This window comes from Pinus tabuliformis, chromosome 2_2, assembly GCF_031772625.1.
Source record: "Pinus tabuliformis cultivar Carrire ecotype Pingquan chromosome 2_2, CPIR1, whole genome shotgun sequence".
In the NCBI taxonomy this organism is placed as follows: domain Eukaryota; kingdom Viridiplantae; phylum Streptophyta; class Pinopsida; order Pinales; family Pinaceae; genus Pinus; species Pinus tabuliformis.
Window position 1 is genome coordinate 1,146,355,763 of NC_142300.1, and position 26,580 is coordinate 1,146,382,342.

Below are 26,580 nucleotides of genomic sequence, written 5' to 3' on the forward strand. Positions count from 1 at the left end.
CCAACGATGATCTAGAGGACACTTGTACCATCAGACATCGTTAGTCAACAAAGTTTTTTCACTCTACTTTTATCTTCTCATCATCTTTCTTGTACCCAAATTCCACACCCTACGGGGAATTGTAATAAGTGATACTAGTAATGATGAGTTTTGAGTCTGTAACAGGCCTAGGATGTTGGGACTCGATCAGCAAACGAGTACACCTTGGAGTGTTTTTTTTATTTGGTTAATTATCTCTTCTTTTTCAGAGGTAGATAATTTTTTTAAGTTTTTTCACTCACGTTTTACCCCAAAGCCAGGGTGACGATTTGAAGGTTGAGCCCCTGACACATCTTAGTGTCTAGAGTCAATGTATATTACCATACTAGATCACACAAAAAATTTCGTGGAATTTGGTTAGGTCTAGGTAGTCATTTTTTAATTTTTTAGATTTCCCGCAAGTTAAAAATTGCAAATAAAATTGTATTTAAATTGTAATAAGTGTAGTTTAGAGAAGTTGTATGGGGTATGAATTATCAAAATTACACCTCTCACCCTCAACTTTCTACTATGACATACTTTGAGGGGTTAATAATGTGTTTTGGACCCTCAAAACCCACTTTTCCTAAGTTTAGTGGGAAATCTGGGAATTAATTAAGTCATAAATTAAATAAATGGAGAAAAATAAATATCCACACATACTAAATGTTGTGGAAATGAGGTGGAAAATTATGGAGCAGTTAAAGTGAAGTTTCAAGGTGACGTGGACTCCTAAAATCAAAGAAAGGACATGTGCTCAAATAGAATCGAATTTCTGGCATTAAATGAAAATGCTGCTTGGAAATTCGAATTTGTGAAGTTAATGCACATTTGGGAGGATTCGGGAGAATATTTGGTGGATATTTTTGTGGGAAATTGTCCCCACATGGGTTACCACCCATATACACTTGTCATTCTAGCATAAAATTCGAATTTGGCACATAAGGGAAGAAGAAAATGATGTCCACTTGCTAGAATTCGATTTTTATACTTGGCAATGGAGTTCCATTCAACAAATTCGAATTTCTCTTTGGGATTGTTACCTCATGCCACTTGTTTAACCACTTCTATATTGGGATTAGCTCCAATGCCATTTGTTAGTGTCATTCTTCATTGGGATTTGCTCCCAACTCTCTATATAATAGAGCCATGGGCTCTCACATTGAGAAGATTGTTACTAGCGATTGTGCTTGCGGAAGCGCTGTTGCCTTGTACACTTTCAGAAATATCAATAAAGACTTTGGGGTTCAACACATATTTTCTGAAGAGCCTACTTCATATAAGCCTCGAGATTTATCTAACAATAATCTTTTTTTCTGCAGGGTGTTTTTGGGCTAGTACATCTCTAAAATTTCAAAATCTTTTAAATATTTTGTGGAAATTTGGATACATCTGGCTATTAAGAGCCTTAGATTATCAGATCTGGGAGCAGAGTTGGACTCATACTCCTCAGATCTGATAGATCTGTAAATTATTTGTATAGATATGTTATTTACTTGTGTAGATATGAAATTTTGTAACATAATTTTGAATTTTAACAATTGGGTTTTTTGGATTTTCTCTATTTTTGTACATATTGGGTATTGGTCTTTTCTCTTTTCACTTGTGCAGGAATAAATCTGAGAAATCAGCCAAGGAAATCTTCAGATCTGAGTAAGATCTAGACCCTGAAGGGTAAGATCTGGGCTCAAAGATTGTTTGCAGGCATAGATCTAAAATTTTATCCAATGAGATCTTTAGATCTTGGCCAGATCTAGACCCTGGAGGGCAAGATCTGGACTCAGAAATTTGTTTGCAGGACCAACCATTAAATATTTTGCAATAAATCTGAAGATCTTCAGCAAAATAATTTTTTCGGAACAAGGGTTTCAAGTTTTGGGGCTCATAAGCCCAGATCTGCCTTCTCCTAGCCCAACGCTAGTTCTATTGGTCCTGTGCTAGCTCTCATTGGCCCTACATTCCCCTTGCTGCATTTTTTATTTGAATATTTAATTTTCTGAAACTAATCATTGGTGGGTTTTTGCAGAAAATTTGGTAAAAATTTGTGTTTCAAGTATTGAAATAATTTTTGGCAACTTGGGCAAGTGATCTTCAAGGCCTAGGGCCTAAGGGTTTGATCTCTAAACCATCTTTTTCCTCATTGTTTGCTACATCAGTCATACACGTTTCTAATAGTGGCGAAAAACACATCTAAGTAGTCTAAAATTAACTAAAAAACTTGTTAAATTCATTAATAAGTCATTTATGTTTGATGTGTATCAAAAATTTGGCCTAGATCTACATTTTGGGTGACTGTTATCTTCGAATAATTCTGTTTCTGAAGTCTGAAATGTAACAGTGACAAAATTTCATGTGGCTTAACCTAAAATCAGTTCCTAAGTTGTCTAATACATTAAGGAATTAATTTCTTGAGTTGGACATTCATCATTAAGCTTATTTCATGTTTTAATTGTTGCCTGTAATAAGTATATTAGATCTGATATAATTCTGGAAATCACATCATAACAAGCTGAAAGTTTTTGATAATTCATGGGGGCAAGTTTGGAAACCTTTTGGTAAATTTTTGGCATAAAGATATCATTGATAGCTTTGTCATATTACTGTTGTCATAAAGTTTTTCTTACTGCTGTCCTAAAAACTAATTTCTGAAAATTAAGTACTCTGTCATGGAATTGTGATAAAATGCATATCTTTTGTTTCCTACGCTGAGTATATTTGTGAACCTCTGTTGACATTGATATTAAATTGCAAAGAACTTTTTGTTCCCTTTGAGCTATAATTGTATCAGAAAGATTTGAAATAAGCTTGTGGTATAATTGTAATATTTTCAGGGGTTTATTTTAAGTCTTCATCCAATAAAGCGAACATTTAATTTTGGTGATTGCAGGCTTCTGCGACACAAGTGTTTTTCTAATCCTCGAGTCTAACTTCATCTCATCATCCAATGCATTTGCATATAAGTTAGCTTTTCATAAATAAAATTTACTTCCAAGCATAAGCTTGGTTGATAGAGAGATAGGTATCCATTCATCTTTGCTTGAGAAGCATGCTTTTAATAGTACTTAAAACGGTGACCTTGCAGTCCTCAGAGCCACAACTCTTTGCAATGCCAGAGGCACCAGGTATGTTAGATTTTCAGGAGAGGTATTGTTAATCACACCTTAGTGTGCTTTGCCTTATCTTCTCTCTGCCAATTACTACGAAATCAGGCTCAACATAGAAAGGATCGAAGGATTGATATTCACATAGGCGTTTAACTAAAATCAACCAAGATTCTTGCATCTCACATTAATTTTAAGATCTGCATTTCATATAAGATAGTCATTCATCTACGCAACAGTTGCTAATCGATTACTTGGTCTTAATTCCCCTAGCAAGATCGTTGATTCCATAAGGCATTGATATCAATCATTTAAAATCTAATCAAATCCTATAAGTCTTGCTAAATCTTAATCAAGTACTCAATAACTTCACTGTGTCTCCCGAACTGGTTGGTTCCCAACTAGTTCTTCATTCGATTTTTCCATAGGGTCTACCCCCCTTAGCCTGTTGTAGGGAGACATCTTAAATGGAAAGATTGGGGATCAAGGTGACAACCCCCGATTTGAGTTGTTGTCGTGGTGCCTAGACATTTTGTGCGACAACACTCCCAACTCTCTATATAATAGAGCCATGGGCTCTCATATTGTATCATGTAATACGAGCTATTGTGCTTGACGAGACTCTGCGGGATTGTATTCAATACTTGCAATATAATACAACAACTTTTGGGGTAAAGCGTGATGGTGTTCTTCTCCTTTCATGTGTGGTAAATTCTTGACTTCTTGTTATGTTTCTATTTATTTTCTCATGTCATTATTTCTTTCATTCTTGTTTCAAGTTATGTTAGTATGCAACTATCTCATATTAGCATAAGAATTAATTATTTGCTTTAGGAAAATAAATCTTCTAGTGGATAATAAATGTATCTCTACGAATTCTCTCCACTGCGCTTATTTAATTTCATGTCGATTTAATGATTTATGGTGAAGTTTTGTAGATGAATCATTATTTGGTCAAGATTTTCAAGTGTGGGGAAATTCTCGTAGGAATCAACCCATTCTTGAAAAATATTCAAGGAGAACCCGCATGTTTTGAATTCTAAAGTATCATCTATATCTTATTTGTGTCTTACAGGGATTCTTCAAGTTTCTTAAAAGCTTTTATTTCTTGCATCAAAATATCAAAGTTGGAAAAATTTATTTTTTACGTATTGTACTTCATTTATCAATATCTGGCTATTTCAAAGAGCTAAGTCATGGCTAGTCAAAGAGGAGAGCTCGCTCATACTCTTTGGCCTAGCCTATTGTAAATTATTTTTTTAACATACTTTGTTGTCATTTTGGTCTAACATTTGAGTTATTTTTGTATCCTTTTAAGCAAGATAGTTTCTATGCTTTGATTTGTAGACTTATTCATCTTGAAAGCATTTATAATATCTTGTGCTAACAATTTAGTGTTTCACTTTTCAGCTTTATTTTGGTTTTCCATTTGAAAGCATTTCACTTCATTTTAAGCAAATACAATTTCATTTCTCAAAGAGCAATACTTTGAAGGCACTGGTTGTTTATGTATTTTAGGTTTATTTTGTGTATTGATGGTTATTGCTCATATCAGATTTTGCTTATAAATTTTAAAGAAATAATCTATTTAACTCTAACAATTCTCCTAGAAACTCACATCTCTTTAACTTAACTTTTCATTAGGGACCACCCCCCTTAGCTAACCTAGGAAATAACTCAAATGGAGAGAGTTGGGATTAGTGTGATAGCCCCTTCTCTGAGTTCCCTGCCACCAACCACACCTTGTGGGGTTGAAGGTTTTTCTCACTAACTTGTAGGTAGGTGTATGCGGCAGGGTCAACAGGTAGATACCATGGTGGAAGAGTATAGCTCTATCATGACGAATGATGTTTTGGAGGTAGTGCCAAGGCATAAAGACAGTTCAGTTGTAGGTTCTAGATGGATCTACAAGATCAAGTATGCTGCAAATGGCAGTGTGGAAAAGTACAAGGCGAGGTTTGTGGCAAAGGGGTATGCACAGAAAGAAGGGATAGATTATGAGGACACCTTCGCCCCAGTGTCGAGATACACTTCTATCCGGTCAGTGATATCCCTAGCAGCTCAGATGGGATGGCACATTCACCAGATGGATGTCAAGACAACATTCTTGAACGAAGTGATAAAGGAAGAGGTGTACATATAATAGCCAGAGGGCTTCGAGACTCATGAGAGGTGCACTTATGTGTGTAGACTAAAAAAATCTCTATACGAGCTCAAGCAAGCTCCCAAGGCATGGTATTGTAGGATTGACAGCTACTTGTAGCAGATAGGATTTGTCAAGAGTGAAGCAGATTCCAACCTTTACTACTTGATGGTAGAGGGTGAGCCACTCATCCTAGTATTGTATGTGGATGATCTCTTCTTAACAGGATCATCAGGGCTCCTAGAGGACTGCAAGAGGAACCTGACAGCAGAGCTTGATATGAAGGATTTGGGGTTGATGCACTATTTCCTAGGATTGGAAGTGTGGCAGAAGGATGGGGAGATCTTCCTTGGGCAAGGACGATACGCTACAGATATTCAAAAGAGGATCAGAATGCAGGATTGTTGACCGATGTCTACGCCCATGATCACCAACTAGACGAAGATAGATGCATCAGATGACAAGGATGTCGACCCCACCTTGTATAGACAGCTTACTGGGTCTCTCATGTATCTAGTCAACACTAGGCCAGATATTTGCTTCGCAGTAAATACCCTCAGTTAGTGTATGGTAGAGCCAAAGAGGGTACATTGGGTAGCCACAAGGCATATTTTGAGATATGTGCGTGGCACAGTCGAGTATGGGTGGAGATATTGTTGGAATTTCTAAGTTTATCCGTTAGAAATTCTTCCTGTACTATTTGATTTATTTCTTCCTACTTGTTCAATTAATCAAATTATTTACCATGTAAATACTGAAAATAAATACAAGTATAGTATCAACACATACAGATCATCAACTAAAAGTAAACAAGCACACAAATGACACCGTTGTTTTTGGACTAATGTCCCCGGAAAAACCCAATGTGGGAAAACCGGTGCAACTATTCAGAGGGTTTTATTATTATGCAGTTTCAGAATACAACCTGGGTGCCAGAAATGGCTCACCCAACAGAGAATGCCCTTGACAGTAGTACCTCTTAGTCAGAGACAGATATTCTGGCTAAATCATCGGATGAACGATCCCACAACAACAATGCAACTTCTGCTGCTCTGTGTCACTCTGATAGGGACTGTGTCACCCTATCCAGCACTCCAACTCTAGTCTGTCCCACGAAAAATCTCCTAGCGCTGCCTCTAGGCCCTGCGTCAGCCTCTCTAGCCCAGCGTCAGCCTCTCTGGCCCAGCGTCAGCCTCTCTGGGCTCTGCATCAGCCTCTGGAGCCTCTGCATCTCACACGATGGCTCTCTCTAGCTCTGCGCAGCTCTTGACTGCCTCTGCGTGGCCTCTGGCTACCTCTGCATGGCCTCTAGCTGGCTCTACGTCAACCTCTCTCGGCTTCTGCGCTGATCCTCCCGATACTAACTCTGCCTCTCTACTATGTATTCACTGCCCCTCAGCTGCAACTCTGATCACTCACTCAATTTCCTTAGCAAACCCTGCCCCAGAAAATCGAGTTCTTGATCGCTCTCAGTGTGTTCTCCAACAACTCCATGCATCTCACACTGTTGCCTCATGCCTCCCAGGACTCCTTCACTATAGCACCCTCTGTCACTCCATCCGCATCTGTCTTTACCGACATCCGCCAGTCCTGCTACTTCTCTTCGGGGTTCCCATAGCAAGGTATAATCCAAGAGGTTGGGTACCTCAAGGATCCTTCCCCTCATCGTCTGTAGTCCGTCTGACTACAGCTCGATGTCTCCCCACTTCCTCTCAAGTGGCACATGAGCACTCATGGCACAATCATCATCTGTCTCCACTTCTTTTTCCACCCTCGTTGGCGCTGCCTTGGTCTCATAAGCCTCTCCCTTGCTCTTCTTCCTAGGACACTGGTTCGCATAGTGACCCAGTTCCCCACAATGGAAGCATTTGACCTTGGAGAGGTCCTTCTTCTTTCTCTTCTCCTGCTTTCCCTCAGATGCGAAAGCCGCGTCTTCTTCTTCCTCCTTGATTCTTACCCCTTTTCTGCTAATCGCTGCCTTGGTCACCCTTCTGATCTCTTCTTGACGAATATCTATCCACAGTTCCTCCCAATCTGGAAGGCTCGTCCTGCCCAGTATGCTCTGGACAAATACCTCCCAATCCTCTGAGGCTGCATTCAATGCGGTCCTCACCAATAGTTCCTGATCCGGCGTGGCCCCTATGGAAGTTAGTTGATCACAGATCTCCTTCAATCCACCGAGGAAGACATCTATCTGCTCTCCCTTCTGCATCTGGTATGACTGCAACTGATTTTCAAGTAACATCTTCCTCTGCACGGAAGTATGCTAATACAATTTCTTCAGGGCCTCCCACATCTCATTTTCCATCTCCTTCTCGGCAATATGCGGCACCACATGATCCTTGACCCCATCAAGGATGATGCACTTTTCCCTAGCCATTACCTCCTCGTACTTCTCATTTTCAGCTGGGTCAACTGGGATCGCTATCGTTTTCAAGGCAAAGTGCTTGATGCGATACCTGTCTAGAATGGACAAGATCCTGGCCTTCCAGACTACGAAGTTGGAAGCTCCGTCTAGTCTATCCTGATCTCTCAGCCCATTCACTGCCATCTTGCTACTCTTCTTCCGACTCCTCTGAGACTCTTTACTTCCCTCCTGGAATTCCTTGGTTAGACTCCCTCTGAGTCTCAATTTCCTTTCTGGAAATCCCTCCTCCTTGGTCTTGCCCTATTAGGTACTGTTCTGACCACAGTACCCCACCAGCTTCGCTTTGCAAATTATCCGCAACCCCCTATACCTCAGCAACTTGAAGAACTGAGCCTCTAGGCTCTACGCAATCTCGACACCGGCAAAATCTGCACCTCCTGGCCACAACGTCAATCCTTCCTGGCTGAGAAAGATGACCGGGCACTGCGTAGGTCAGGTCTGCTCCTCTCTGCCACTGCGCTGATCCTCCTCCTGGCTCGAACTGATGACACAGGCACTCTGCGTCACCCCTTCCTTGCTTCTTTCTGCTAGGAACAACTTCAGTCACTCGAGACAGTGGTTTTCTGTTGCTACTACTCTACTCTGCTAATGCCTTTAGTTATCCTGTGATCTGCAACCGTGCTCTGATACCATGTTGGAATTTCTAAGTTTAACCCATTAGAAATTCTTCCTGTACTATCTGATTTATTTCTTCCTACTTGTTCAATTAATCAAGTTATTTACCATGTAAATATTGAAAATAAATACAAGTACAGTATCAACACATACAAATCATCAACTAAAAGTAAACAAGCACACAAGTGACATCGTTGTTTTTGGACTAATGTCCCCAGAAAAACCCAATGCGGGAAAATTGGTGCAGCTATTTAGAGGGTTTTATTATTATGCAATTTCAGAATACAACCTGGGTGCCAGAAATGGCTCACCCAACAGAGAATGCCCTCGGCAGTAGTACCTCTCAGTCGAAGACAGATATTCTGACTAAATCACCAGATGAACGATCCCACAACAACAATGCAGCTTCTGCTGCTCTACGTCACTCTGATAGGGACTGTGTCACCCTATCCAGCTCTCCAGCTCCAGTTTGTCCCACGAAAAATCTCCCAGCGCTGCCTCTAGGCCCTGCGTCAGCCTCTCTGGCCCAACGTCAGTCTCTCTAGCCCAGCATCAGCCTCTCTGGGCTCTGCGTCAGCCTCTGGAGCCTCTACGTCTCACACGCTAGCCCTCTCTAGCTCTGCGTGCCCTCTAGCTGGCTTTGCGTGGCCTCTAGTTGGCTCTGCATCAACCTCTCTCGGCTTCTGCACTAATCCTCCCAATACTAACTCTGCCTCTCTGCTATGTATTCGCTGCCCCTTAGCTACAACTCTGATCACTCACTCAATTTCCTCAGCAAACCCTTCCCGAGAAAATCGAGTTCTTGATCTCTCTCGGTGTGTTCTCCAATTGACCCTCAAGCCTCCTCTTATACTTTTCTCTTTGGTCCATCAACGGCTAGGATTAGATTTGGCTTGATCCATGACTTTTGGACCCTTCTAACCCAGTTTTATATTAATACCCATTAATATTTTATTTTTCCTAAGTTTAGACTTAAGAACTCCATTTAAAATATTAATTCTTTTAATATCTCCCAAACCGGTTAGATTCTACCCAAACCATTCTGGGTCTTGGAGATCTCATGTGCTTTAGCTTCTCCACCAATTTTCGTGGCTAGATCACATTTGATGCTACCCCAAATCAACAGATATACCCAAGGGAATGACGTCAAAGTATGTGGATTCACAAATGCAGATTGGGCAGGATGTTCAGTAGACAAGAAAAGTACTTCAGGGTACTGCTTGAGAGTTGGATCAGGGATGGTTTCATGGTGCAGCAAGAAGTAGAAGTCAGTAGCACTGAGCTTTGCAAAAGCAAAGTACATGGCAGCAAGCACAACTACGTGCAAAGCCATTTGGCTTCGATGGCTGTTAGTAAGATTGTTTAGGTAGAGGATGGAGGCGACCGATATCTACTATGATAATCAGAGTTGCATCAAGATCTTTGAGAATCCAATATTTCATGGCAACTCAAAACATATAGATATTCGATGTAATTTCATTGGAGATTGTGTTTAGGCAAAGGATGGAGGACCCCAATGTCTACTATGATAATCAGAGTTGCATCAAGCTCTCTAAGAATCCAATGTTCCATGACAGGTCGAAACATATAGATATTCGATGTCATTTCATTAGAGATTGTGTACAGCGTGGTGCCGTCCAACTACAATATGTTCCCACAAAAGATCAGGTTGCAGATATACTCACAAAAGCTTTAGGGAGAGCTAAGTTTGTCTATTTCAAAGAACAGATGGGTATGGTGGAGAACCCATTTTAGTATCAGGGACAGATGAGAGCGAGTTGTAGTGCAGATGCAAAGTTGGTAGCAGTGTCAACAGCAACACAGATGCAGCCTCAGAGTTTCACAATGGTTGGTGGGCAATGGCAAGCAATCCATAGCCAGACACCAGCAGTGTGACAAAAGGTGATACAGAGACAAGGTGTTGTCGCAGGATGTGCAGCACCAAAACACATTCCTCGCTAAGAGGTAGTGTTAGTTTTGTAGCATTGGATGTGTTTTAGCCACGAAATTTGGTGGAGATGCTAGAATACATGAGATCTCCAAAACCCAAAAATCGTTTCTAGAAATTCCACCTAGAGATGGTTTAATTAGATTATTAGTCGATTTTTAAATATTTCCTAAGTCTAAACTTAGGGAATATGGCTAATTAATCAGAATTAATTAAGTCAAAATGAGAATTCTCTAGAAACTCACACGGATTGATTCAGAAATTATCTGAGTCATCAATTAAGATTTAAGCTTGGTCGTTGGAGTCCCAACAGGAATATATAAGAAGGGATGGATGTGGTGATGGAGAATACACCAGAGCAGACACTCAGTGATCTAGGCAGATTGATTTTCCAGTAGTAAAGTAATTCAAAAGGAGAATTCGAACTAGAGATCAATTAGTAGGCCGGAGAAGAGTGAGGCAGTATTCCAGTGCAGGTTTCTAGTGCCGGAAGAGTCAGATTAAGGGAGTGTGAGTTTGCCTGGAGGGACTGTGTAGGCAACAGCAAGAGAACAGTGCAATCTAGTTGGGGGAGCAGTTGATTCAACAGCTGGTGATCAGGATTTTGATCAGGAGGACCAGTGAATCAGTTCCAGAGCCAGAGAGAAACATAGTTATAGATTTCAGAAGTTTCCAGAGGTAGCACCAACAAGGCCTACGCAAGCACTATGCAGAGGCTGACGCAAAAGAAAGGACGTATTGTTGTGGGGCTAGTTTTGGAAGCTGAAATCAATTGTGGGGTGAGAAAAAATCCTCACAATAATTTTGCCAGTGATTCTCTCAGATTGGATTGCCAGTTTGACATCAAAATTATTGTACTCAGATTTGCTGCTAAAGAATAATAATAAAACCCTCATTTGTTGAACCCGTTTTCCCACATTGGGTTTTCCCGAGGACAATTTTCCAAAAACAATAGTGTTAAATTTTTTGTGTGTGCTAGAATTTCTCAGTTTCCATCATTTTTATTTTCTGCAGTATTTTTATGGTGAAAATTGTAGTAGTGATTTATTCATTGTTTGTCGTATCAAATAAATTGCATAATTAAATTTATAGTTAGGAGAATAGTTTCCAGTTACTGCAATAGATGAAATTTTCAGAGATGCAAGGTTAACCACAGAATCAAACAATGGAGACAAGAATATATACCTTGCCTACTCTTTACGCCGAATCCCCCCACCAATCCATGCCCAAAAGTGCCCATGACAAGTAAGGAAAATTACTCAACGATACCAACGAAAATCCATACCTTCGAGGTCGGGAGGCCCAACTTCAAACATACAATCATAACAAGTGAGAGAGGGACCACATGGCTAGCTCGGGTGTCGGAGGTAATGGCACATCGAGCTATCTGGTGGCTGCAAGGCGCTGTTGGCTCTCGGCTGAGGACCATTTAGGAGAAAACGTTTCTCCTATATACACTACCCATAGGTGGTGGGTAACAAAGCCTAAGTTAATTTGAGTGCATAAAGTGGTTTTCTTGTGGACTGTTGGGTTAATTTCCCATGTAATATCTTTGCTACAACCACATAAAAACACTTACAACAGTGATTAAATTCCATAACAGTGGCATAATAACTCATTGGCAGTCACATTTTATCATTATATTGTCACTTGCACTCCTTGGGCTTGCATCTCTATGCATATTTGATCATTTTTTGAAGGCTGAAATAATAATTTGAGGTCTGAAATTTACTGCATAAAGGTCTGATATAAAAATTATAGTGGTGGAAAAAAGTGTTGAAAGTCATCTAATCTCACTTGGCTCTTGTTTCTTACATCTTGTGGATCTTGGATAAGTGTTTACTTGAGTAATTGGGTGATTTTCTCTTTGTTGCAATCATATGTTTATTGACTGATCCATATTGCATTACTGCACCATTGGCATCTATTTGCACTCTTGAAATAAACACACATAAGTGCTCTAATTAACTTGATAATTGTTTAATTAGATTGGCTAATTGCTCTAAGTGGCATTGTGATCAATGCTCTTATTTTTCATTTCTATTATCATTGTCATTGAAGAATCTGCATTGTTGCCAACTCTACACTAAGCCACCTACTATGCTGTCAGCATTGCACTGCACTACTCTGCATATGACTGCCACTAGTCTGCAACTGTCACTCTGGTACTAGCTACATCTACTGCCATTGATCCATCCTACTACTGAATATTGTGGGCCCAAGCAGCCAGGTAATGATCCATGAGGTGGATTCCTCAACAACCCTGCCCATTCTCTGTACCAAATCTTCCCACCTCACTCTTGGAGGTATATCTGTGAACATCATGAAGTCTTCCTCCAATCTAGAGGACAACCTGTCAATCTCTGCAAAATCTGCCTGCTAGTCCTGCTTCTCTGACTTGTCTTTCTTCCTGAGAGGACATTGTGTGCCGTAGTGACCAACCCCACCACATCTGAAGCATTTGACCTTTGACAGGTCCTTCTTTCTTCTTTGTTCCCCCTTCCCTTGACCGGGACCCTTTGATGCAAGGGCCACATTTTCCTCTTCCTTCACCACCTTCAATCCATTGTCACTACTACCATTGATGGAGCTCTTTAACAGAGCTCGCCTCAACTCCTCCTGCTGCAAGTCTGACCACATCCTATCCCATTCTGGTAGCTTGTCTCTGCCCAATATGCTTTGGACAAATACTCGCCACTCCTCAGAGACACTATTCAGTGCCAACCTCACTAGCTCTGTTGGTTGAGGCGCTGCCCCAACAGTGGCAAGTTGGTCCCAGACCTCCTGAATCCTAGTGAGGAAGGGATCTATGCCTTCCCCTTTCTGCATCCTGATGCATCTCAGCTTCTCCTCTAGGAACATCTCCTGCTCCTAGGAAGTGCTCTGATATAGCGTGGCGAATCCAACATCTCTTTTGGCAGTATCCTTGCCAGCTATGTGTGAGACTATATGGTCCCAGACTCCATCCAGGATCAACCGCTTCACCCCCCCCATCTCCTTACTATATTCCTTCAACCAATTCGCATCTCGGGGAACTGCCAAAACACTGTCTATGTAGAGCTTCAGGCCATATTCATCCAATAGGAAAAACATCATGGCCTTCCAGATGACATAGTTGGAGGAACTCTCCAACCTATCCTAATCTCTCAGCCCAACTGTGGTCATCTCTAATCAAGTCGAAAACTCTCTCTTTCCCTGTGCTCGGTTGCTACTCTGCTACTCACACTCCCTTCTGGAATATGTGGTCTTGCAAGTTGCTACTACCAATCTGCAACTCAAAATTAGAACTTCCGAGACTCGAAGTTCCCTGAGGAAAATTTTCCTTCTGTTGTGTGTGCTTTTCTCTTCCACCTGACGCGGATTCTGCTTCTACAACTTGCAACAAAACCCTCTGCATCCAACCAGGAATCTGCTCAGTGAAATACTGAGTTGGTGTTGCTCCCTCTGCCTGCTTGAATCACTGATCTGGGAAATTCAAACTTTTTATGCCTCTTGCATTGAAAAATCATACTTCCCAAAGCAACTCGGCCTGCTTGGCAATGAACTATGTTGCCTCAAGAATTTCGGCCTGCTGCTCCTTCTGAGCAGTAAAATTATTTCCTTTGCTTTTGAGCTTCCGGCTGATCACTTATGCTCTGATACCATGTGAAAATTCCGAAAACCGGAATCCTATTGCAGCAACTGGTATTATTTATTTTAACTAATAAATTAATTATTCGGTTTATTGCTACAACAACATCGAAATAAACACACTGCAACCTTCACAAATAAAAACTGTGGAAAAAAATAACATTGGAACTGAGAAAATACTAGCATACACACATAAAAATTAACACCATTGTTTTTGGACAAAAATCCCCGAAAAAACCCGACTTCGGAAAACCGGTGCAACAGTGAGGGTTTTTATTATTATGCAGCAATGAAAATCTGAGTACAATCTAGGATGCCCAAATGGAAATCCCAACAGCAAGAAAATCTGAGCAAATTATTTCAAGGGAAATACCCTTCTTCCACAAGCAATCCCGACACAACTTCCTTTAGAAAACTCGGTCTCCTAGACCATCTACGTTAGCCTCTATGAAGACCCTATGACGTGAAGCCTCCAACTTGCCTTTGATGAAATCATTCTGCTTGCCTTTGCTAAGGAAATCGCCTCTCCGACACTCTGGACCCTTTGCTTGGCTCCGTAACTGAGAACGGATTTCTCTACTGTGCAGTCCTCTTCGCTGCCTCACATGGAATAACACGAACCCTTTGTTGCTGCCTCTCCGGATCTAGAAAACTTCCTCTGAATCACTATCCCTACCCCTCCCTCACTACTTCGATCTCTGGCTCTCCGAAAGCTGACTGCTTCTACTCTAGAAATCGATTTGCCAAGGAAATAGAATTTATGGTGTTCTCAAGTGTGTTCTCCAAGTGCCCATCGACGTCCTCTTATAATCCATTGTTGGAGCACCAACGGACAAGATTAAAACTTAATTGATGGCTAGGATAATCTTGGAATCAATCTATGTGAGTTTCTAGATGATTCTCACCTTGACTTAATTAATATTGATTAGTTAACCAGTTTTCCTAAGTTTAGATTTAGGGAACATTAAAAAATTGGTTAATAATCTAATTAAGTCACTTCTAGTTGGCATTTCTAGAAACAGTTTCTAGGTCTTGGAGATCTCATGTATTCTGGCCTTTCCACCAAATTTCGTGGCTAGAACACATATGAATCTCGATGCTACAAAAACTAACATCTTGGACTTGTTGGTTGCCAACAAGTCTCCCATCTTCACATTTCATAGGGACTACCTGTGAGAAATCAGAGACCCGATTCCTACTGCAGCAAATTGATGATATTTCTCCTATTTGTTAAATTGCTTTAAACAAATTACTTGCAGTTTTCTACGGAAAATATTGAAATACATACACTACAACCTACACAAAATAAATATTGTGGAAAACTAAACATTGTACCACAGAGAAATAAACACACACATCAACACAGTTGTTTTTGGACAATGTCCCCGGAAAAATCCAACTTGGGAGAACCGGTGCAACAGCAGAGGGCTTTATTATTATGCAGTAGTAATCTGAGTACAAATCATTGGATGCCCAAACTGGCTATCCGATACAGAGAAATGCTGGCAAAGAGTTAGTGAGAAAAAATCTCACACTGAATCAGGAGATCCGACACTGATCAGGGGCTGGCTGGCTGGCCCCATGCTGCCTTTGTGCAACTTCTGTGTTGATCCTACGCAGATCTGCATCACCCTGGTTGGGCTCTACGTCACCTCCTTTGTGGACTTCCTGCTGTTTGGAAATTCGACCTTCTGGCCCTCCGGTATCACCCTCGACGTTTGGCACTGAATCTCGTCTCTCCTAGCTGGAATATGAACTCCCTCTGAAGCTTTGCGCTGCCTCATTGAACTTCTCTCTGCCTTCTTTGCCTTGCACTCTCCAAATCTGGAAAAACTCTCCTCCGGACTACTATCCTTGCCCTTCACTACAAGAAGATCACTCGATCTTACTCCGGCAACAAAACGTTGCTACTCTTGAGAAATTCGATCTCTGATCTCTCACTCAATCTGTTTTCCAAATGCCCATCGAAGTCCTTCTTATAATCTTCTCGTTGAGTAATCAACGACCTAGATTAGACTCTAATCAATGGCTCAGATCATTTTGACTTGATCCTCGTCTTCTTCTAGAAGTTTCACCCCCAGTTTAATTAATACCCTTTAATTATTTTAATTTCCTAAGTTTAGACTTACACATCCATTAAAAATAATTAATTAATTTAATAAAACTATTTCTGGGTGGAATTTCCCAAAACGATTTCTATGTATTTTGGAATACATGTGTTCTAGCCTCCCTGCAAATTTTGAGGCATAGAGCACATTCAATGCTACCAGAAATTAACACTCCATCTTAGCAAGGAATGTGCTCTAGTAATGCAACCTATTCAAGCATCACCATGACTCTGTAACATCTCCCTCTGCACTGCTGATGTCTGACATCACTGCCCACCAACTACTGCACAAATGTTGCATCCGTGTTGCTACTGACTCTGCATGCTGCTGTCAACTGCATCTGCACTGCAACTCTGCTCCAATTGTTGTTGTTGCCTTCTACAACAACTGCAACAGAAAAACATCCAAAATACTGAACCAACTGTGTTCAGTATGATGCATCCGTCGTCCAAATTTTGACTACTGCTAGCCTCTACGCTGTCACTGAAGTCTCTACGTTGTTGTTGACTCTGCTCTATGCCAACTGCATTGCTACCAACACTAGCTCTGCATTGTTCAGTATTTGACTACTACTAGCCACTGCATTTGTCACTCTGGCACCTGACACTGGTCCATCCTGCTACTGTTGACTATGGGCTCCCGTAGCAAGGTCTTGATCCAAGAGGTGGACTCCTCAAGGATCCTTCCCATCTTGTAGCTCTCTGGGGCTACAATTTCATAGCTCCCCACCTCACCCCTAGAGGCATCTCAACAATCATGGCAAAGTATGATCTACTCAAACTACGACTACCACTGCTCTACTGATGCTTCTGCATTGCTGTTGGAACTACTGCAGTAATGAATCTGATCTCCCCATATCCAGAAGTACTAGCTTCCATAGGGCTGCTCCCTTTGAAACTAGACTCCCTCTAAGTCTTGATCTCCCTATGGGAAATCTCTCTATTCCCTCCTGGAAACTCACACAGTCCTCCTGCACTAGAAACTGGACTGCAAAGCTCTACGCAGGGAATCTCTTAGCTGGACTACACCTGCATACTGCAACTGGGTAGTTCACATTGTGTATGTCACTACAACTAGTTCTACAACTGTCTCCTAGAAACTGACTGCAACTAGCTATGAAACTTTCATTTGAATGACTAATTACGTCTGCTGACACTAAGATACTCCTGCTACTGATTATGTTGGGCTCCCATAGCAATGATACTGATCCATGTGAGAAATCTGCAGCAACTGGATCTAATTGCTGCTCTTCCATGGATCCTGCCCGTTTATAGCCATCTCTGCAAAAATTCAAATTCCTCCTCTTCTTCTCTGTGCTGTTGCTGCCAAACTATTTGCACTCCCTTCTAGAGTGAGAAATCTCGTACACAACTACTGTTGCTCTGCTAGAAAAATTCAGACTTCATGGTTGGAAGTCCTCTGAGGAAGAAATTCCCTCAGTATGTGCTATTCTCTCCTTCAAACGCTATTCTGCCAACAACTACTGCAAAATATCTGCGTCCCAGCTAAAGATATGCTCTGCAATGGAAATACGTTGCTCCCTTCTGCCTCTGGAAAGCTTCTATCTGGAGAATCGAATTTCTCTATCGACTCACTCAGAGAAATCGATTTCTCCTCGAAACTTTGACCTCCTTGGCCCAAGGAGAGTGTTGCCTCTGGGGTTTCAAATTACTCCCTCTGCAATAATTTCGAATTCCCTCTTCCTTTTGCAACTAAGCTCTTTTGATCATGATCTATGCTCTGATACCATGTGAAAAATCGGAGACCCGATTCCTACTGCAACAAACCAATGATATTTCTCCTATTTGTTAAATTCCTTTAAACAAATTACTTGCAGTTTTCTATAGAAAATGTCAAAATACATACGCTGCAGCCTACACAAAATAAGCACTGTGGAAAACTAAACACTGCATTGGAGAGAAATAAACACACACATCAACACAATTGTTTTTGGATAATGTCCCCAGAAAAACCCAACTTGGAAAAACCGGTGCAACAACTGAGGGTTTTATTATTATGCAGTAGTAATCTGAGTACAAATCGATGGATGCCCAAACTGGCTATTTGATACAGAGAAATGTTGGTAAAGAGCTAGTGAGACAAAAACTCCCACTGAATCGGGAGATCCGACACTGATCAGGGGTTGGCTGGCTGGCCCCACGCTGCCTCTGCGCAACTTCTGCATCAATCCTATGCAAATCTGTGTCACTGTGGTTGGGCTCTGCGTCACCTCCTCTGCTGACCTCTTGTTGTCTGGAAATTTGACCTCCTGGCCCTCCGGTCTCACAAGCTGGCTTCTAGCATTGAATCTCGTCTCTCTCAGTTAGAATTCGAACTCCCTCTGAAGCTTTGCGTTGCCTCACTGAACTGCTCTCTGCCTTCTCTGCATTGCACTCTCCGGATCTAGAAAAACTCTCCTCCAGACTACTATCCCTGCCCCTCACTACAAGAAGATCACTTGATCTTATTCCAGCAACAAAAAACTGCTACTCTTGAGAAATTCAAGCTCTGATCTCTTACTCGATCTGTTTTCCAAATGCCCATCGAAATCCTTCTTATAATCTTCTTGTTTAGTAATCAACGGCCCAGATTAGATTCTAATCAATGACTCGGATCATTTTGACTTGATCCTCGTCTTCCTCTAGAAGTTTCACCCCCAGTTTAATTAGTACCCTTTAATTATTTTAATTTCCTAAGTTTAGACTTAGGCATCCATTAAAAATAATTAATTATTTTAATAAAATTGTCTCCAGATGGAATTTCCCAAAACTATTTCTGGGTATTCTAGAATATATGTGTTCTAGCCTCCCTGCAAATTTTGAGGCTTAGAGGACATCCGATGCTACTAGAAATCAACACTACCCCCCATAGCTTATTGTAGGGAGATAGCTAGACTGGAGAGGGCGGCGATCAAAGTGAAAACCCCCGTCCTGAGCATTGTCGCATCTCACATGTACAATTTGGGCGACAACAAGAGGAATCTTTTATGACATGCCTTTAATGAGTGTAAGGGGAATATACCATGTCTTTAATGAGTGTGTAAGAGAGAGTGTAACGTATCATTAAGAGAGAGAGAGAGTTTCGTAGTGCCATGTGAGTCATCAAGGAGAGAGATGCGAAGTGATTGAGGTGATGAAGGTAAGGTGACTTGAAATTCCTTTTAATAATAATATCATAGTATCATAAAGGATAATAGTAATAATATTAATAATATTGATGATTAAGTCGAGACCGAACTAATAAGATTGAGTAATGATAAGTTGAGTAATTTTCCATCAACTATACTTTATTACCAATTGAAGCAAGGTGATTTACTATTTTTGGAAAGTCATAATTGAGATGCTTGACATGACTTTCTATTTTTAGAAAGTTGCTACGAAATTCTAGGAAATGAGATATTATTTAAGGAAATTCATCCCTGACCTTCCAATTTTCAAAAAAAGTTCTATCAAAATTTCCAAGAATCTATTATTTCATGACAAGTCCAAGCATATCGAATTCAGGTATCACTTCATCGAAGCCTCAGTGTATCTCCATAGGTAAGCAAGCTCCAAATATTCTGATCGAACCCTTGATAAAAGGGAAGTTTTTCGTTTATATAGATAAGCTAAAACTGGTGCAAAATACCTTCTTCACTAAGAGGGAGTGTTGAAGTTTAGCAATGGATAGATGTTTCTGCATAAGATAGGTTTCAAGTATGCAGGAGTAGTCCCAAGTCTCACTTAGGAAACTTGCTTAATTATCCTCAATTAATTAAATCATTTTTTATAATTTCCTAAGTTTAACTTAGGGAAAGCATGTTAATTAAAGTCAAATTAATGTTGGCTATTGAGCTAGGAAAGTCTAAGAAAATGTAAGTTAATTACATTAGTGACTTAGACTAAATCTCAACCATTGATCTCAAGTGAGATCTAATGTCATCTGTCAATCACTTTGGAGATTAGCGTTAGAGGTTTAGCTCAATAAAGAATTATAAAAAGCAGAATAAAAAGAGAAGAACATAGAGTTTATCAAAAGAATTTCTCAGTCAGTGTGAGACATAGTGATTGTTAAAACACAAGCTGAGGAGAAGAGGAAAAGGATCAGCAATAAATGAAAAGAAGAGCCCAGGAGCTTAAGACAAATCTGGCCATATTTTTCAGTGGAGATCAAGTGAGTTTTTCAGACAGCAAAATCGCAGAGGTAGAGGAAGTGGCTAGTGCACAGCTTGAGGATTGTGCAGGCCATACAGCTGAGTCCATCTTCTGCCTAGAATTGGTACAACAATGTGCAAGTGTGATTTTCTGCAATTTGGGGTTTTTTCTAGGCTGTGTTCAACGAAGTTTAATTGATGTAAATTCCAAATTTTCTGCTTCCTAACTAAAGAGAGGAACAAGGCTCAGTGAGAGATGATCTAGCCAGATCATTTCTTGTTTGAAAGCAGTAGTACGGATAGGCATACAGAAGGTTGGTTTTCCCAGTTAGGGAGCCTTCACTATTTTCATAAATAAAAAGAAGTTCAATTGGAGGGTAAATTTATGTGTGTGAGAATTTATTTCCTATGTCTACTTCTGCTGGAAATTTATAAGTTAAAACTGCAAAATATTTCTTATTCAGTAGATTCAGATTTAGTTTTTTCTTTTTCTGGGTTAATAATCAACTGGGGATATTAAATTAGATATGGAATTAAAAGTTTAACACCTAATGTCTTTCTTATAATGACATACAGATTAAATATTAAACAACCAATAATAATAGAATCAAATGATTGCTTAAAAACAAAATATGCAAATTTAGAGCCACTTGTGAATCATCCTTCGTAAACCTGATGTAGCTTAATTAATGATATTTCTGTTGTCCAATGAAAATTTTATGCCAATTTAGCAATCAATGTCCTCATGACTACAGTCTGCAAGGTTGTTCATCCATCTGTATGTCAAGATCACTGTTCAAGATGTAATTGGCACAATAAAATCAAAAGACGTTTTGTTTTGGAGATTAATATTGTATATTCCTTTGCCCCCAGGGGTCACCTCAATTGGCAATGACCATGTTATGGAGTATTAAGTATCTGATCCAAGGTTTGAATCCCCCCAATTTAGGTTGTGATCTATGTGTTGGGGTATGTGTGATTTCACCTAGAGGTTATAGTGGTAAGAGTCAGAATCGACCCCATGTCATGTGAGTATGAGCCTGGCCTAGTTGTCTATTCCCATAGCCATAAAAAATAATATATATATGCCTTTTACACTCCTAACTCTTTAAACATGTAGAAAAACATCACTTGACACTCGTGCTCATGGCCCTTGTTCAAAATATAAATAACAAAATAAAAGAGTTCAAAAAAACAAGTCAGTGGATTTATTCACACCTGAACAGTTCTATTCCGAGTGGTTTGTACTCATCATATTCACTTGAACTGGCTGTGACAGTGAGGTCTAAATAAACATCTCTGCTGGAGAATGCCTTTTTACATTTTTCGCATTGAAAACCAGACCTCGATAAAGAGGACCTAGCAAAAGGGGAAATGCAAACACAACATCAGCAATGCAAGTTGGCAGCCAAAGATATCTGATAAAGAGTATCAATGCAATGCACGTCATCCCAACCAGTATCAGACAGGAAAATGAACAAAATTATTAAACACTGCTTTGAGTTTAATTACAACTGGATTCAAGTAAACGATAATTAGCTCATGCATTCAGACATGTCAATATTGTCTTACATGTTTAGTCCTGAAGGACCTTTTCTGATCAAAGGCTTATAACAAATGGGACATGCAAGAATGTCTACAGATGTGACCACATTGCTGTCTACGTTCACATCCTACAATAAAAAACCCAGCAATTATCTAAACAGCAGATCAAAAATTCCATAATTGTATCTGAAAATTGAAGTAACATATATTATTTAAAACCTTAATTTGTAAAGAAATATAACAGCATGGAAGTACGAAATGCTTGAGAGATATCCATTGTAAGAATAAGAACAAAAAGTAATCCCCTCACACTTGAACAAAGAATAAAGCAATCGTATACCAATGGAATCAATATGCAATCAGGTCAACTTCCAAAATTAAGTTACCTAAAACTGTACAAGAACTCATGATAAACTGAATTTTAGATCCATGCAAATCAGATGTGGTATACTAGTTAAAATGCCAAAGCCATAAGCTGTGCAGCCTGTTACACATTATGCTACATGAGCATTGCCTTGTGCTTTCCATCACATGTAAGAGATATTTGCAGATGATTTTAATTAATGATTGTTCAGACTCTGGATTATTATGGTCCACACACACTTTTACCAGCATTACCCTTATGGCTCGTTCCAACTAACTGCCTCATCAATTAGCTGTTGTGATGTCTAGAGGAAATTATATGGTGCAGAGTCATCGACTGGTGCCCCTAGAGATCAGTAGTGTTTCCAGTGATGATGTATTCAGCCTTTGGCGATATTCTGAGTTGATATCTTGTTCAAAATGGCATTTTCCATGGTTCTATTCTTGATTGTCTAGTCATCACACCACTAGGTTAGGAGATATGGTTTGATCTTGTCTGTGGTACATGATGATTGGGTGGATCTCCGTTGCATTATGTCCATGTCAACACCTTTGTATTATTGGCCTTGTTCATTTGTGGATTAGTTAACACATGTATTCCCTCCACATTACTCTTAACCCAACGTTGCACGAAGTGCGGACGCGGAAGTTTCATTTCCCAAAAATCTAGGAAGTGAAGCATCTTGGAAGTGTATATATATATATATATATATATATATATATATTGCATTTATATTCAAAACAGACATCCCAAATACCAAATTAGTTGTAGAGGACATGAAAACATACATATTTTTACATAAATCAAGATAGATATGGCATCCATGATTCCATTGTACATCGATGATTAATTATTCGAATATCAACCATCTAGATTCTAGCAATTACAAACATAAATCAAATTTTTAAGCATATTATAAAACATAAAACATTTAGAAGATAAAATCATCAAACATTCAAGTAACTTATCTAGCAAGTGAGCAACTGTCAACATTAGTCATGTCCAAAATTCAAATAATAATGTTTACAAAATAGGCCACTTGGCCACCACCAAGACTCAAGTACACATTGAACTAGGAAGAGTAAGACAAAAAAGTTCAAATTCACAACAAGCCTACAAGTCTAATCTATGACAAAAGTAGTAAATTGTGAATATATCTACTAATCTCTCCTCCTTCCACCACGAACAGTACGTGGCGGTGGGCCTCCATGTGGTGGCAATGAAGAAGATGGTGGTTGTGGAAGTTGTGGCACTAAAACTAATGAAGCTGAAGCCCCTATTGTTGGTGTTGAAGCATGGAACCTAGGAACCAAGGGACCAAATGGGGTGGCATCTCAACTCGATCATCATCATCCTGGATAAGACCATCCTCTAATTTCTTTAATTGCAACACTCCATCCTCCAAATTGAGATCCTTTGGATTTTTGTCCCAAACCTTAAGGTCTTTATTAGTCTTTGCATCATCACAGTAATGGGACAACAATCGCAAGTTGTAGTGAACATAAACCAAGCTCTCTTCCTGGTCTAAATTTAACCTATTCATTTTAACACTATGGATGAAAGAATAAGAGCTCCAACACCTCTCTGTAGAAGAAGTGTTTACCACCTGTGATAGCACCCGCAATGCCAAAGTCTGTAGAAGTGGAGTAGCACCTCCATGCATGTTCTACCACTCAAGAGAAGAAAAAGTCTCTCGATCTCTAATTGCATGCATGCTCCCAAATGGACCAGTGCTAAGCGTATAGTTGCTCAACTGTTTTCGTACCACGACAGCCTCCTCCTCATCAAGGACTAATTTATCCAATGCTCTCATGTAACTAGATAGAACTCTAGATCTAGGTGTGGTTTTCTCCTGCTCCCCCCCCCAGGTGTTTGTGTTGAAAGCCATGACGGATGATAGTATTTAGGTGTCAAAACATATACTAAGGCATGCAATGGAACGTTTAGCATATCTCATCGTTTTTCCACCTCTGCACGAATATAATTGTACAAGGTGATATCTCTAGGTTCAACAATGTCATTAATCTGCCCGAATATGCTATCCATTTGCTCATACACCTCCCCAATTATTGTCCGATCTGAATCTGCAAACTTGATCATGTAATAAATTGGTTTGGTGAGTTGCAAAACATATTTAATTTTTGACCAAAAGAATTGTTCATTTGTGGTAGCACCTGATGTGCTCTAACCATGAAAATTGGTGGAGAGGCTAAAGCACATGAAATCTCCAAGACCCATAAATAATTTGGGGAAATTCCACCCGGTTAGAGAGATATTAAAATAATTAATATTTTTAATGGGGTTCCTAAGTCTAAACATAGGAAAATTAAAAAAATATTAATGGGTATTAATATAAAAGTGGGAGAGAATGTTCTAAATGACATGGATCAAGCCAAATCTAATCTTAGCCGTTGATTAGAGACTTAATCTCGTCCGTTGAAGACTCAACAGGAAAAGTATAAGATGAGGCTTGAGGGTCAGTTGGAGATACACCAAGATTGATCAGTCAGTTCTATTTTCTGGAGCGAGGCTTGCTGAGAAAATTCAAACAAGTGATCTATTGCAGCGAGGGGCAGTGAGTACATAGCAGGGAGGCAGAGATGGTGCCTAAGGGTTAGTGTAGAGCTTGGAGAGGCTGACGCAGAGGCCGCTAGAGCTACGCAAAGGCAGCAGAAGCTACGCAGAGGCAACTAGAGACTGCACAGAGGCTGAGGGGCCTGCGTGGGTGATGCAGAAGGCTATAGAGTTGACACAGAGGGCTAGAGAGCCAATGCAGAGGGCCAGAGGGCTGACGAAGAGGCTTCAGGGGCTGATCTGAAGTTGGCAGGGCTGACATAGAGCCAAGAGGAAGCGCCAGAAGGCTTTTCGTGGGGCAGACTAAGCTAAGAGGCTGAATATTTGTCTCCGAGAAGAGGTATTACTGCCATGTAACAATATCTGTTGGATGAGCCAGTTCGGCACCCTAGTTGTACTCAAGGAATCTACATAATAATAAAACCCTCATAACTGTTGCACCGATTTTCCCGCATTGGGTTTTTCTGAGGACGTTTGTCCAAAAATAACAGTGTCCCTTGTGTGTTTGTCTAGTATTTTAATTGTTGATCTGTATATGAGTTAAGGCTGCATTTGTGTTTATTTCCAGTATTTATATGTATAAATAACTTGTTAAGGAATAAACAAGTAGGTGAAATAAACCAGATAATGCAGTAGGGATTTCTAATGTGTCAGACTTAGAAATTTCAACATGGTATCAGAGCATTGCAGATCACAGGAGGACTGAAGGCATCGGCAATATCGAAAATTTGCAGCAGTAGCAGCTGTCCCGAGAGACAGAGCTGCTCCTAAGAAGAAGGCAACATAGAAGGAGTGATGCAAAGGGCCTGCGTCATCATTTCGAGCTAGAGAGAAGGCCAACACAGAGGCAGAGAGAGGCAGAAGAGGCTCACGAAGAGCCATGTCATCCTACTCTACCAGGTAGGCTTGACGCAGTTGGCCAGAGGAGCGATTCTCCCTTTGTCGGGATTGCGCAGAGCTGGAAGGCTCAATTTCTTTAGTTGTCGGGGCCTAGGAAGCTGTGGGCAGATTGTGGTTGGGAAGCTAGTGGGGTGTTGTTTTTGTCGGAGCAAAGTAGTACCTAATGGGACAAAACCAAGGTAGAGGGAGTCACTGCCTTAACAGATTTCTAGCCAAGAAATCCAGATTCGAGTTGCAGTTGCAAAGAGGATTGGAGAGGAGCGGTTCGACATTTGGGGGGAAGATTTCCAAGAGGGAAATCGGGACTCAGAGGGAGTCTAGGAGAGAACCTCTAAGAGGGAAGTTGAGACTCAGAGGGAGTCCAGAAGAGGAGTGGAGATGGCAGTGAACAGACTGAGGGATCAGGACAGGTTGGACGGGGCTTCCAACTTTGTCATCTAGAAGGCCAGGAACCTGTCAGTCCTAGATAGACATCGCATCAATGGCTTCGCCTTGAGAACCATGGCTATCCCAGTAGACCCAACTGATAATGAGAAGTATAAGGATGCAATGGTGAGGGAAAAGTGCATAATCCTTGATGGGGTCAAGGATCATGTCGTGCCACATATTGCTGAGAAGAACACAACAAAGGAGATGTGGGGTACTTTGACAACATTGTATCAGGGCACTTCCATGCAGCGGAAGATGCTATTAGAGAATCAACTGCAGTCGTATCAGATGCAAAAGGGGGGGTGAGGTGATTTGGGATGGGTGACCTCCCAGGAAGTCCTAGTTATCAGGTGCAAGCCCCGGAAGTGATAATTGATGCTATGTGATTCATTTCACTAGTTTCAATCGCACCTCTTCACCCCTGTGAGCATCACTCAATGCAATGAGTGCTAAGTGAACTATTCAAAAAAATCATGAGAAATTAGTTAGTTACGACTACCTCTCATGGAAATGCTCATAGATGAATGACTTACTTAATGCAGTTGAATCCCAAAATGATATCTAATATAATGCACTGCGAAAACCCCTTAATACTTAAATTCAAAAGAGTGAAGGGATCTCTACTTGAATGGTTCATGAGGCACA

At 40.5% G+C, this 26,580-nt stretch overlaps 1 protein-coding gene across 5 annotated transcripts in view; it reads right to left on the reverse strand.

Moving 5' to 3' along the window:
* LOC149197455 (putative methyltransferase At2g41040, chloroplastic) overlaps positions 1–26,580 on the reverse strand; it is a 195,318-nt gene that overhangs the window by 92,761 nt on the left and 75,977 nt on the right. For all 5 annotated transcript variants that reach the window (XR_016254767.1, XR_016254766.1, XR_016254765.1 and 2 more), the window contains exons 2-3: positions 21,696–21,796; positions 21,342–21,482 (exon numbers count right to left, since the gene is read on the reverse strand). Coding sequence is in view for 2 of the 5 variants with exons in the window: in XM_089405841.1 (XP_089261967.1) it covers positions 21,342–21,482; positions 21,696–21,796 (242 nt within the window). In the remaining 3 variants the exon portion in view is untranslated. The remainder of the gene's footprint in view (positions 1–21,341; positions 21,483–21,695; positions 21,797–26,580) is intronic.